The sequence below is a fragment of the Narcine bancroftii genome, chromosome 2 (assembly GCF_036971445.1).
Source record: "Narcine bancroftii isolate sNarBan1 chromosome 2, sNarBan1.hap1, whole genome shotgun sequence".
NCBI lineage: Eukaryota > Metazoa > Chordata > Chondrichthyes > Torpediniformes > Narcinidae > Narcine > Narcine bancroftii.
The window spans coordinates 27,541,857-27,557,062 of record NC_091470.1 but is presented as its reverse complement, the minus strand read 5'-3'; the positions used below and the strand labels follow the sequence as shown (position 1 = coordinate 27,557,062).

Genomic DNA, 15,206 nt, shown 5'->3' with positions numbered 1-15,206 from the left:
GCATCATTATCATATTTATTTATCATGTCCCAAGTGAGAGTTTAGTGTATATTGGTGATACTCAGAAGAACTTGATGCAAAAAGATAGATTTTCATTTTCAAATCATTGTGTTTCATAATTTTTCAGTGTTACATGGCGGTGTAGTGGAGTGTGGCTTTTCAACAGCTCGTATGACTGTTTTGCCATATGTCTAAATACTTGGTAATTATGTTTTGTAAAGCAAATAACTACTAAAGGTAAGGCTTACATTCTGTCAATATATGTTGTTAGTTGACAATAAAAACAATTAAAGTTCTTCTAATGGGATATATATAATTTATTTAGCTGTACGAAAATAATTCATTGCTTGTCACAATGGGTACACAGTTTTTTGGAACTAGCATTTAGATGTGTAATGATGGTGTGATTTTATTTGTATTATGTTCCCTTGGGCTATGAAGAAAACATCTGCGACTTAATCAGGAACTTTGACTTTCCAAGTTTGAATTATATTATAAGATGAGATGTACACAATAGCTGTGGACTTGTTTTGTGGTGGAGGTTTGTTGAGGTATCCCAGGTATTGGCGTAAGGACTTAGAAATGGAAAGAGGACACTCAAGCCGATTCTGCCATTCAATACCATCAAGGCTCATGGAATATCTCAGATTCACACGCCCACCTCTTCCCTGTCTCCCTTCAAGGTTCACAAATCTACCCATCTCACCTTTGAATGTACTCAACAACTGAGAATTCATGACTGATGTGGAGAATTCCAAAGGTCTACAAAGCTGTGGAATTACTTCTTTTCATTTTTTATCAAAACAACCAATCCTTTCTGTATGAGATAAGTTTAGGAATCTGCCCAAATCTTGGGTGAAAAAATGGCCATCATCAATGGAAAATCAGGGTACCTTTGACTGCCGTCACTTGGAAGCGTGGCTTGTATATTGAGAACACAGAAGGTAGAACAGTAGAGGAAAGTGTGGGCTATTCAGCCCAATAAGTTGTGCTGACCTATGAAGAAGGCTTGAACATGGCCAGAAGCAGATCCGTTCAAAGTGTATAGGGATATATACATATTTACAAATCAGTAATATATAACATATACAAATGAGAATCCTTGCTAGTTGCAGAACCTAAACTGTAGTTGTCAAAGACAAACAGGCAGCATGCAATATGGTAAGTGCCTGCCACATTGACCACCGCCAGTGGGCTGATAACGCCTCAAACCGTGCATCTTGGCGCCTCACAGTTTGGCGGGCAGCAACCTCCTTTGAAGAAGACCGCAGAGTCCACCTCACTGACAAAAGGCAAAGGAGGAAAAACCCAACACCCAACCCCAACCCACCAATTTTCCCTTGCAACCGCTGCAATCGTGTCTGCCTGTCCCGCATCGGACTTGTCAGCCACAAACGAGCCTGCAGCTGACGTGGACTTTTTACCCCCTCCATAAATCTTCGTCCGCGAAGCCAAGCCAAAGAAAGATCGCAAGATAGCAGAGACCTTCTCTGCTAATTCCTCACTTAAGTGAGCTGAGAAATATAACGTGGTTCTGATCTGTGATAAAGGACTAAAATTTCTGCAAAGCTGCTGCAAGCTTGCCCCTATTGGCTTCCCAGCCCATAAACCTATGTAGGTTCGCAATAACAAACTTCTTTAAAAAAAGCTGTCTTCAATTTGATCAACAAGAGCTGACCAGCAAAGTGCTTGTTGATTGTCGGTTCATAAAATGCTTTGACAACTGGTGAAGCCACATCCCAGGCTGAACCAGTTCATAAAACAATCAAACAGTTCGAATGTTTGTAACATTTACAATGAAACAAAGGTCATTACAATAAATGTGTTTTTACATTCTTTTTTTTAAAAATATAGCCAAAATATGTATCAAAATAAAACAAAATACTGGAAAAATCGTAAACCATTGAAATATATTTAAATCGACACAATGACATTTTTTAAAAATCAAATTACCTCTCACATCCTTCTCTGCCTTGCACTATTCTTCTCCATTAATATGAATGGAATCTCTCAGCCTGTGTCAGGTCTGACATGGGACAAATTCAATGAACAGCTGGAATGTGTGGAAATGTAAAGCCCATCATGATAAGATCATCTCGAGGACACAGCGACAATCACAGCTGCGTGAATTCTGGACTTCCACGTTTGCTCAGACTTGTGCAGGAGCTGGAAAATTCCTCACAGTCAGTGATAGAAGCGAATATTTTGTGTAAAAGTCCTGGGTTCTCAATGGAAATTTTTGGGTCTAGATTTCTAACAAAAAATATGAAATTGAATGTTTGTTTTAAAAGAAGAATGCACTCTTCTGTCTGAACTCTAGGTTTCAGTTCTGTAACCATTCCTATATTTGAAATATCTCTTTGAGCTTCGGTGGTGTTTCATTTCATGCACTACCCCTTCTTCTCAAATAGCCTATCCCCCCCCTCCCCCACCCCATTCTACTTCCCAGAATATCTGAAAATCCCCTCAGGTCCTCAAGTAGTTTAGGCTTCCCTGCTGAATGTCTTTATCTCATGTCGTAGGTTAGCTTCTCTTGAACATTATTGGCAGTAACACACAATACAGATTTTCAACACACAAATGGGTAAGGTTCTGGAAAGATTTGTTTAAGATATTTTCAGAATCATAATGAGAATTTATTGTCACAAACATGTGTCGTGAAATTTATTGTTTTGCGGCAACGTTATTGGTGCACAAATTGCTCAAAATTACATTTTAAAGAAATTAGTGGAAAAGGAAGAGAAGAATTGAGGTTCATTGTCCATTCAGAAATCTGATGGCAGAGGGGAAGAAGCTGTTTTTGTATCATGGAGTGAGTTTCTTCAGGCTCCTGTGCCACCTTCCTGATAGCAGTCAGAAGAGGGCACGTCCTGGCAGGTGAGGGTACTCGAAGCTAAAGGCTGCCTTCTTAAAACACCACCTCTTTTCGATGTCCGAAATTTAGTGAAGACTGTTGGCCTTGATGTCACTATTCGAGTTCACAACTCTGCAGCATTTTCCTATCCTGTGCATTGGCACCTCCATACCAGAAAGTGATGCAACTATTCAGAATGTTCTCTATGGTATTTGCAAGAGTTTTTGGTGACATATCAAATGCCCTCAAATACCTAACAAAGTATAGTCACTGGTGGGCCTTCATCATGATTGCATCAACATGAAGACCCCAGTAGATCTTCAAAGATGTTGAGACTCAGGAGGTTGAAGTTTTTTTATACCTTCCACTGCTGATCCCCCCCGCTCCCCCCGAGGAGGACTGGTTGGTATTCTCCTGGTTTCCCCATCCTGATGTCCACAATTACTTCCTTAGTTTTGTTAATGTTGAGTGCACGGTTGTTCTCCTGTACGACTACTCATTGCTGTCTGTAATTCTCAAAATTCCGATTTATTGTCAGATTACAAATATGGCATTGTAGCAGGCCGAGCAACCGTGCGGTTAGACAGGCCGAATCACCACTCCAGTCGGCCGACTCAAAATGGCATGGCTCCCCTTCACCCCTGAGGAGAAACCCACGGTTAATGACACGTTTTGCCCAGGGGACATCGCCACTTCCAGGTGGCGCATCACCAGTCAGGGAGTGATGCCACAGCACGCTGATGTCACTTCCGGAAACCAGCACCCACGTCACCGGAAGCAGGTGTTTCCCTGCACGCAGCGTGAGGAATTCAAACAATAAAGTCAGTTACTGGTTCACCTTCATCTCTTGATTCCATAGCACTGCCATAGCAGATGCTACAGCATCACCTATAATCATGAGATTCTTTTTTTTCCTGCAGGTGAGGCCGAATTACCACTTATTAGATAGTGCAAAACACTGTACTCAAGAAGATTCATGTACGTGTAAACAAATAAAGAAATGTAAACAAACTGACTGTGTAATACCAAGAGAAAATAAATGAATAAAGTGCAAAAGTAAGAGTCCTTACACAAGTTTCAGATTGAGTTTGTTGTTGAGGAGTCTGACAGTGGAGTGGTAGCAGCTGTTTCTGAACCTGATGCGAGTCCTTTGGCAACTATGCCTCTTTCCTGGTGGTAGCTGTGAGAACAGAGCATGTGCTGGGTGGTGTAGACCCAGGATGATTACTGCTGCTTTCCAACAGCAATGCTTCATGTAGATGTTCTTGATGGTGATGGGGAGTGTGCATCTGTGATGTCCTGGCTGTGTCCATTACCTTTTGCAGAGCTTTCCACTTGGGGGTATTGGCGTCTCCATACCAGACTGTGATGCAGCCGGTCAGTAAACTTTCCACTATACATTTGTAGAAATTTACAAGGGTTTCTGATCTCATACCAAACCTACGCAAACTCCTGAAGAAGTAAAGGCACTGACGTGCTTTCTTCATGATGCCATTAGTGTGTTGAGTCCAGAAAATTTGCTCTGAGATAGTGACTCCCAAGAACTTAAATTTTCTCACCTTGTCAACCTTTGATCTCCCAATGATCACTGGATTGTATACCTCTGGCTTTCCCTTCCTTAAGTCAATAATCAGATTTTTAGTTTTGGTGACATTGAGTACAAGGTTCTCCTGATGACTGTGGTGTCAATGGCAAAGATGTAGTTGACATTTGAATTGTGCTTAGCGACACAGTCAATGGGTCTAGAGTGGGTAGAGCAGTGGGCTAAGCATGCATCTTTGAGGCGCATCTATGCTGATCATCAATGAGGAGATGTTTTTCAACCAATTCTCAGAGATTGTGATCTTCTGATGAGGAAGTCAAGGATCCAGTTGCAGGGGAAGGTGCAGGCCCACGATTTGAAGCTTGCTGACCAATACTTCAGGGGTTGATGGTTTGAAAGCTGGGCTGTAATCGATGAAAAGCAGCCTCCTGTACATGCTGCTGTTGTCTAGGTGATCTAGGGCCGAGTGGAGAGCCAGTGAGATTGCAACTGCTGTGGAATGACTGTGGCAATAGGCAAATTGCAGTGGGGCCAGACCTTTACTTGGGTACAAACTAATTCTGGCTTTGACCAACCTCTCAAAGTATTGCATCACAGTAGATGTGAGTGGTACTGAGTGATAGTCATTGATGCAGCTCATTCTTCTCTTCTTGGCCACTGGTATGATTAATGTCCTTTTAAAGCAGGTGGAAACCTTTGACTTGCAGCAATGAAGGATTGAAAATGCCAGAGAACACTCCAGCTACATCTGTTGCTGAGGTCAGCAAATTGGAACAGATCCATGTCACTGCTCAGACAAGAGCTGATATGCTTCAAATAAAAAACCACCGAAATGCTGGAGGAACAGCCGGTTTTCTCAGCATCCTTAGAGACAAAGATATATTGCTGACATTTCAGGGCTAAGCCCTTCACCCAGGAAGAAGCAGAATGAGCAAGAAACAGGAAGTCTCAGGAAGTCTCAGAATTCAGACAGTGCCGGCTGGGGAAGGACTCCAGACCAACAAAAGGCGTTAATTGTATATGATAAGGGAGAAGGTAAGAATTTATCATGTTTGTGTGAAGGGAGATCTAAGGGAGAGACAGAGCTGCGGGAAGGTGGTGGAGGAAGAAGTGGGGGGGGGGGGGAGGGGACATTTAACGAAAACTAGAGAAGTTGATATTAAGGTCATCTGGTTGGCGGGTGCCCAGTGGAAGATGAGGTGTTGTTCCTCCAATTTACAGGTGATTGCAGTCTGGCAGTACGTGAGACTACAGATGGACATGTCAACAAGGGAATGGGATGGGGAATTGAAATGGGTGGCCACTGGGAGATCCACACTATTGCAGTGGACAGAGGTGAGGTGCTCAACAAAGTGATCTCCCAATCTGCACCCAGTCTCTCCAATGTAGAGGAACCACAGCGAGAGCACTGGATGCAGTAGATGACCCCTGCAGATTCACAAGTGAAATGTTGGAAGGACTGTTTGGGGTCCCGAATGATGGTGAGGGAGGAGGTGTGGGCACAAGTGGAATATCTGCTGTTCTCACAAGGGGAAGATTTGTGGGGCATGAGGAGTGGACAAGGGAGTCACAGAAGGTTCTAATGATACTGAAGGAGGAAGTGTGGGAGCAAGTGGAGCATCTCCTATGGTACATCCCCTACATCAGACTGGACGCAGACAGGGAGATCGCTTTGTTGAGCACCTCACCTCTGTCCACCGCAATAGTGTGAATCTCTTAGTGGCCACTTATTTCAGTTCCCCATCCCATTCCCTTGTTGACATGTCTATCCATGCAATGCCTAGACTGAGATCACCTGCAAATCGGAGGAACAACACCTCACCTTCCGTCCAGGAAACCTCCAACCAGATGACATTAATATTGACTTCTCAGGCTTTTGTTAAAGCCGCACCCACCGTCCACCCCCCCCCCCCCCCCATCACTTCTTCCTCTGTCTCTCCCTTCCGTCTCCTTTCTCATAAACATGATAAATTCTTACTTCGTCCCTTATCATATCCAATTAACACCTTTTGCTGGTCTGGATTTCCCTCCCCCACAAATTTTGTCTTAATTCTGAGACTTTCTGCTTCTGGCTCATTCTGCTCATTCCTTGAAGAAGGGCTCGGGCCCGAAAAATCGTGATATATCTTAGTCTCCTATGGATACTGACAAGATCGGCTGAGTTCCTCCAGCATTTTGGTATGTTTTTATTACAATCTTTGTCTCCTATGGTCGCTGAAAAGACCGGCTGAATTCCTCCAGCATTTTGGTATGTTTTTATTAAAATATTTGTCCTATGGTCACTGAAAAGACCGGCTGAGTTCCTCCAGCATTTTGGTATGTTTTTATTACAATCTTTGTCTCCTATGGTCACTGAAAAGACCGGCTGAATTCCTCCAGCATTTTGGTATGTTTTTATTACAATCTTTGTCTCCTATGGTCGCTGAAAAGACCGGCTGAGTTCCTCCAGCATTTTGGTATGTTTTCATTACAATCTTTGTCTCCTATGGACGCTGAAAAGACCGGCTGAGTTCCTCCAGCATTTTGGCATGTTTTCATTACAATTTTAGTCTCCTATGGACGCTGAAAAGACTGCCTGAGTTCCTCCAGCATTTTGGTATGTTTTCATTACAATCTTAGTCTCCTATGGACGCTGAAAAGATCGGCTGAGTTCCTCCAGCAGCATTTTGGTATGTTTTTATTACAATCTTAGTCTCCTATGGACGCTGAAAAGATCGGCTGAGTTCCTTCAGCATTTTGGTATGTTTTTATTACAATCGCAGCATCTGCAAACTTTCGTGTCTCACTCTGATACGCATCAACACCAGCATCTCAAAACATTTCATCATGGTGGGTGTGAGTCCCATTCAGGCAGGTTACATCACTCCTCCTGGGTTCTGGTACAATTGAAACCTGTTTGAAACAGGTGAGTACCATGCCCTGTTAGAGTAAGAGAATGAAGATATCCATGAATACACTAGCCAGTTGGTTGGCCAGGTATTCCATCCGGACTGGATGCTTTCCTTGGATTCATTCTCCAGAAGGCAGCCTGCACTTCATCTCGGACACTGACACTAGAGGATCATCATGGAACGTGGGGGTACACAGGGGTTCTTCCTTGTACCGGTGGTCAAATTAAATCAGGCATGGAAGGCATTGAGCTCATCTAGAAGTTAAGCTTTGCTGTCTCCTACTGCACTGTATTCTCGAGTTTCACAGAACTATCCACATGATATCCTTACTACTGTTAAATAATTTAACATCCCTCTAAAGCAAGTGATTCTACTTCCTTTTGAAGGTACAGAATCCCTCCTTTATTTTGTGGAAATTCATCCAAAGGTCTCAATAGAAGTGGCATGAAATAGACGATCTTCCAAAATTCTCAAGATTTGGGTAAGGTGCCTGCGGTGATGTGTCTCCTCCATTGAACATAGTTATGATTGACTACTGTATATATGGAGCTGGCCCGCCCACTGATGACATCATTTAGGCCCTGCCACAGCTGTCCTTTGTTGTTTGCATGATGAGACAGAGATTTTGGAGTTGACAGGGATAGCTAAGCATTCCAACTCAAACTCTTATGGTGACTGCTACAAAACAATTAGTACATATGCCATGGGCTTGAATAACTATTGAACAACTAATTACAGTGTTGTCTGAGATGGGCAAGCTGACTACAATTAGGAGGCTTAGATGTTGGTTGTAATATATTGAATTGGCTATCCATTGTACAACAGTAAATAGCATGGGTCCCCAAGGTATATATTTAATCTAAAATACTAGCATATTAATTGAGGATAATATTAAAGAAGCTGCACTTCAGACTCTTATCAGGGCAAATAACTCATAGGCTTAGAAAGGTCATTTATTGGCAGGAAATATTTAGTTGTTTCTGAAGCAGGTGATAATTTTTTGCATGAAACCAACCATAAAACCAAAAGCTAAACATTAGTGACAGAGGTTACTTAACAGAAATGTAATTATGTCATTTCTGAATGACTATATATTATTTTTTCTGACTTGTGTTTGGTGTATAATTCTCAAATGTTATCTGATAAGTAATCACAATAGCTGTTCTATCCCAAATGTCCAAAGCAATCAAACTGATGAGTGTATTAAATTAACATTGCTACAGGTTTTTAAATATATTTTTTCATTTATTGAACTGAACTTTTTTTTGTAAAATTCAAAAAATTGAAAATTAAAACAAAAGAAAATAATGAATTTTCAATTAATTAACTGTTTAACATTTCAGATTGAACAAACACTGGACTGGGTCTTGATTTCAACATTTTTTGCAATTTGGAGTGTTGATTTAAGCTTCATTTAAAAAAAATCGTTATTTTCTTGAATACATTTCTAATATCGGTAAAGAATGTTCAATTGCATAAAACTTTCCATGGTCACCCTCTGAAACTGCTTCTCAGATAATTAGTGCTCTTGGTCTTTGGTTGTGGATATCATTTATGCCCAGCAAGTTTCCAGATACAGACAGGTTTGCAAGAAGAAGGCTGTACATTACAAGAAGTCATGGGATCTTAGAGGGCGCCCGAGTTAGGGGTTCAACATCTCGACCATTGGGTAACATCTTCAGCAGTGCAGGACTTCTTCAGTACTACACTAGAATGTTAGCTTGCATTCGCTTCTCCAGTTGGACATGAAGAGCTAGAATCTGAATTCAATAAACCATTCTGAATGGTTAACAATTTTAAAATGATGATCTTTCGAAGTGTCTCAGGTACATAACATATACTAGCAAAATGCAAGTTGTTGAGGATTACATTTCCTTTTTCTATAATCAGGACTGTTTTAGGAAAGAATGTTTAAACTTCGATTGATAATGAGCTGCACTTACCAGCTTTCCATGGATTCCAGGGCTCTGCTGACCCTGAGACTATCTGCTCCTCCAAAGGGAAAGAAACTCGTTTTTTTGATTTAATTTTCCACCTACTATTTGGACTTATCTCCTGCTGTCCATAGCTGTCAACCTTGACACCTATACTGTTAAAAGGTGCAGGGGCTTGCAGCGCTCCAGTGTAGACATTCTCTGTTGTGCTCATTTTGTTGTTCACAGGCTGTATTCTCGAGTTTCACAGAACTATCCACATGATATCCTTACTGCTGTTAAATAATTTAACATCCCTCTAAAGCAAGTGATTCTACTTCCTTTTGAAGGTACAGAATCCCTCCTTTATTTTGTGGAAATTTATCCAAAGGTCTCAATAGAAGTGGCATGAAATAGACGATCTTCCAAAATTCTCAAGATTTGGATAAGGTGCCTGCGGTGATGCGTCTCTTCCATTGAACATAGTTATGATTGACTACTGTATATATGGAGCTGGCCCACCCACTGATGACATACCCTATGACTCCTACCCCATGGTCCTGGGCCATAAAGGTTGAGCAACCTCTCCCTTCCCACCATTCCTATCCTGGGATCCAGGCCAGCAAGGTACTTCTATACATTAAAGCCCATTGTTCCCTCTGCCTAGTCTTTGTGGTAACTGGTAGTGCCCTACAGTGCCATTAGGCAGGAAAACAGCACATGTGACTGTGACGCAATGGGTTCATTAAATATATGCTTATAAAAGGGATTAGAATTAGGTTAGCAGTTAGGTTGTATGCATTTTACAGGCAGAACAATGCCTTGCAAAGTTCCGAGGGCTGGTGCAAGCAGAAGGTTCTGGGCTTTAGCAACATGTGCAAGCACATCCCAGAAACTGAAACATTTGTAGAGAGTTGGGGCCATGTGTTTTTTGTAAAGCCTGGAAATTGTAACATTAGCAAACTGAAACCAAACAAAAAATAACAGTGCCTGGAACATCAGGAGGGGCAGGGAAGAGGAGAGAGAAGGTAGTTAGCAGGGGACAAGTCTGAGAAAAGGCTGGACAGAAGAAGAGTCTGCTGAAAAGGCTCCTTTTTCACGACTGGGTAGAGTTCTAATATGGTACCTGTTATATAGAGAGTTTAGGTTAAAAAGACTTAAATTAAAATGTGATGATTAATCATAAACAGGGAAGCCAGAACGGACAGAGAGTTTACTAGCAGTCAAGGACAGAAGGATCTGCTGAATATGTTTTTTTAAACCTATCTTTTCATGGTCATAGTGAGAGACATGCAGGAGACAAAGGATTGATAAGAAGTGTGAGAAATAGAATTTAGTGAATGTAGAGTTCACAGCGTACGTAACGAACGTGATAATTAATAATGCAGTTATACTTAGAATGTTTTTGTAATACTAACCAATTAAAACAGTATTAATAAGAAGGGGAAGGGCAAATAATAAGGGTATAAAAATCAATGCACTGTATGTATCGGGGCTTAACTGGTGAGAAACCAGTTGAGTCCAACTCTGCAGACTTGTAAATAAAGCTTGTCGTGTCATCAGTTTTAAAGAGACTCATGTGTGAGAAGTTTTATTTCTGACAAATGGGGGCTCGTCCGGGATCTACACTCTGGCCGTGAGGGGAGGCGAGAAGGGGGACATTGGAGGCGGTGCACCCCGCTGAGTTCAGCGGCTCCTAGTCCCTTGCTCGTCGCTTCGGGCGGCTTGAGCGAGTGGTATCCGGACAGGGTGACACGACAAGACGGAGAGGAGAAGGGTGACGGTTCAATCCCCGGGAAGACACTGGTAAGTGACGACTTACGATTGTGGTGTGGGGATTGGGTAACAGGTGTAACGGGATACACCTGTTTGGATAAAAACCTAACGGAATAGATTAAGTATAGATCTTTTGTCGTGGTGTGAGGACCCTGTCGCGGGACTCTAGGATAGACCCCAGGGAAACCTCGGCGGTAACCGAAGGAGGGACAGCACCTCCGACGAAGTGCCGAGAAGAGAGGGGTCAACCCCAGGAAAACCTCAGCGGTAACCGAAGGAGGGACAGCACCTCCGACGAGGCGTCTGAGAGGAAGGGAGTAGGGTCCAGAACGAGAGGGTCCTCAGCAACGATAAACAGATCTAGGTGGGAAAATGGGAGGATCAAAATCTAAGGGCTCGTCTGAAAATTCAGGACAATTCCTGGGAGTACCCCTTGACAGCCCTTTGGGGAGAATGTTTGAAAATTGGGATAGTAAAAGATATCGGGACAAAAACAAGAAAAAGATGGTCCAATATTGTCTCCTTTGGTCAAAACAACCTATTAAAGGTTCCTCGGTCTGGTGGCCGAAATTTGGATCTGATGAGGATTGGGTTAGACAAGCATTAAACATATATGTAAATTCGAGACCAAAGGTGAATCAAGAAGAGTCAGCATATGCATTTTGTTGGGTTCCCTGGCCAGGATCCTTAACAGAATGTTTTAAATTGAGGGTAGCAGGAGAAAAGAAATGGGAACCTCTGGACAACCTTCCCCCTCCTTATATTCGCCCGGTGCCTACTGCGCCCGAGGAAAGCTTATTACCGGAGGGGAAAGGTGATGAATCTGATTGCCCCGAAGGGGGCCGGGAAAAAAAGGATGAATTAAGGGAGTCGGACCCTAAACTTCCACCGGTAAACCGACCCTGGACAAGATCCCAGACTGGTCCAGGACCATCAAAGTTTTCAATAAACCTAAATCCCCTGAGAGAAGTTCCTATGGGAGGACCGGGAGGGGGAACGGGATATGTGAATGTTCCCCTAACTAGTACAGAGGTGCGGGGATTTAAGAAAGAAATGAAAAAGTTATTGGAAGATCCTATAGGACTGGCTGAACAGCTTGACCAATTCTTGGGACCAAACACATATACGTGGGAAGAGATGCAGGCAATAATGGGAACATTATTTTCACCCCAGGAGAGGCAGATGATTCGACGGGCTGCCCTCCTCATGTGGGAATATGAACAACCTGGGGACCCTAGACCCCATGAACAAAAATATCCCTTAAATGAACCCAGGTGGGACAAACGAACACCCGAGGGATTGGCAAGTATGAGACAATATAGAGAATGGACAATTAAAGGGATACGGGAGGCTGTGCCAAAGGGTCACAATTTTACCAAGGCATTTGGGAACCACCAGGGGAAAGACGAGTCCCCTACTGATTTTTTGGAGAGGGTGAGAAAGAATGTCCAACAGTATGCTGGTGTGGACCCTAGTACACCAATGGGTGAACAGCTTATTCGAATTGAATTTGTTTCCAAATCATGGCAAGACATTAGAAAGAAACTAGAAAAGGAGGAGGACTGGAGTGAAAAACCCCTAAGTGAACTGTTAAAAAAGGCACAAAAAGTATATGTGCAGAGAGAAGAAGAAGATCAAAAGAAGGCGACAAAGGTTATGGTACAGACTATCCGACAGATGAATGCTGAATCCAGAGGGGAAAGAAAACAAAACCTTCCTCTAAACAATCCAAAATATCCAAGAGAGGGAAGACCCCGGAGGTTCGTTAAGTGCTATTACTGCAATGAGGAAGGACACTTTAAGAGGGAATGCCCCCGATACAAGAGGGAATTGCGTGCCCTCGAACTTATGGAAGAAGATTAGGGGTGTCAGGGGTTCCAAATGTTAGGGACCAAATATAAGAGGGAACCCCTGGTAAAACTAAAAATTGGTCCCAAGGGAGAAGAGGTGGTGTTTATGGTGGACACAGGAGCGGAACGAAGTAGTGTAATAACTGTGCCAATCGGAACTGAGCCTATAAAAAGTAATTTGACAATTTCTGGGATAGAAGGGGCTCCCAGAATGGTATCAATAATTCCCCAAGTAACAGTGAAACTGGAAGAAAGAGAAGGGGTACAAGACCTCTTGTTATTACCTTCGGCTGGATTTAACCTCCTAGGAAGGGACTTACAGGCTCTCCTAGGTTTGGGTGCTCTCCCTGTGGACGGAGAAGTGCGAGTCCACCTCTGCGCTTTAAAGGAAGAGGATGAACGGCAGATTGACGAGAGAGTCTGGTATAAGGAGGGAAATCGAGGAGGTCTGGACATCCCACCTTTACATGTCACATTAATACCAGGTCATCAGCCGGTAAGGAAACGTCAGTATCCTATTTCTTTGGAAGGGAGAAAAGGGCTACAGCCGGTAATTGAGACTTTAATACGAGACGGACTATTAGAAGAATGCATGTCACCTTATAACACCCCTATACTCCCAGTAAAAAAGTCAGATGGATCCTATCGCCTAGTTCAGGATCTAAGAAGTTTGAATGCTATTGTTCAGACCCGCCACCCAGTGGTGCCTAATCCCTATACTATTATGAGTCGGATTCCCCCAGACCATGAGTGGTTTAGTGTTATCGACTTGAAGGATGCCTTCTGGACTTGTCCGTTAGAAGAGGAAAGTAGAGATATGTTTGCGTTTGAATGGGAAAATCCATGGACAGGTAGACGGAGACAGTTTCGGTGGACTGTATTGCCCCAAGGGTTCACTGAATCTCCAAACCTGTTTGGACAAATGCTAGAACAAATCCTGATGGACTATCCACAATCTGATGATTCCCAACTAATGCAGTATGTGGATGATTTACTATTATCAGGACCCAAGGAACAAGAAATGAGGGGAGAGACCATTAGACTCTTGAATTATCTGGGGAAAAAGGGTCTACGGGTGTCCAGGAACAAGTTACAGTTTGTTGAGAAAACTGTGATATATCTGGGACACCAGATAAGTAAAGGACAGAAACGGATTACCCCTGAACGAATTGCGGGAATCACTAGAATGCCTTTACCCCGTAATAAGAAGGAAATAAGACAATTCCTGGGACTCTTAGGATACTGTAGATTATGGATAGAGGACTACTCAGCTTTGGTGAAGTTTATGTATGATAAACTGACAAATGAAAATGACTATCCATTGAAATGGACCCAGGAGGAGGAGGGATGGTTCGAGGACTTGAAACATCGCCTAACACGAGCCCCAGTACTCACTCTGCCCTCTTTAAAACAGCCCTTCCAGCTATTTGTCACTCATAACCAAGGAACAGCTGTGGGAGTTTTAACACAGGAAAAAGGCGGTCAGCGACACCCAGTGGCTTTCCTTTCCAAAATGATGGACCCAGTGTCTCGCGGATGGCCGACGTGTATCCAGGGAGTAGCGGCTGCTGCTCTGTTGGTAGAGGAAGCACGTAAACTTACTTTTGGAGGAAAGATGACTGTGTACACCTCCCATTCTGTGAGTGTTTTATTAACACAAACTGCCCATCGATGGCTGACTGATTCTCGCATATTAAAGTATGAAACCATTTTAATGGTTGGAGAAGATTTACAGTTTGCAAAAATTAATAGCTGCAACCCAGCTCAGTTTTTATACGGCAGTGAAACAGAGAAAGAGGTGGAACATGACTGTGTCGAGTTGACAGATCTTCAGACCAAGACCCGAGAAGACCTTTGCGATACTCCGCTGGGAGAAGGATATGAATTCTACATTGACGGCTCCGCCAGATGTGTTGACGGAATGAGAAGAAATGGGTATGCTATAATAGAAGGAAATACTTGGAAAGTAGTAGAATCCACGAGACTACCCGGAAGCTGGTCAGCACAATCCTGTGAACTATATGCCTTGCAGAGAGCCCTCAGAATACTGGCAAAGAAAATTGGAACGATTTACACAGATTCCAAATACGCATACGGGGTAGTGCATACCTTTGGTAAGATCTGGAAGGAGCGTGGTCTAATTACATCAAGAGGAAAGGAATTGGTACACGAACAGATGATTACTCTGACTTTAGAAGCCTTAACATTACCCCAAGAAATAGCAGTGGTCTACATACCAAGCGATCAAAGGGGAGATAACCCGACAGCAATTGGAAACAGACTGGCTGATGAAGAAGCCAAAAGAGCAGCCATGCAACAAGAAGTCCGTTTGCTGACTTTAATCCCAATAAGGCAAGGCATAAAGACAGCTCCCATTTT

The 15,206-nt window shown here is 42.9% G+C and overlaps 1 protein-coding gene across 1 annotated transcript in view; it reads right to left on the bottom strand.

Moving 5' to 3' along the window:
- LOC138753305 (protein phosphatase 1 regulatory subunit 37) overlaps positions 1 to 9,444 on the bottom strand; it is a 247,124-nt gene extending 237,680 nt beyond the window's left edge. Inside the window, exon 1 of the mRNA XM_069916166.1 lies at positions 9,232 to 9,444. Within this exon, the coding sequence (XP_069772267.1) occupies positions 9,232 to 9,436 (205 nt within the window). The 5' untranslated portion in view covers positions 9,437 to 9,444. The remainder of the gene's footprint in view (positions 1 to 9,231) is intronic.
- Positions 9,445 to 15,206: the final 5,762 nt, after the last annotated feature.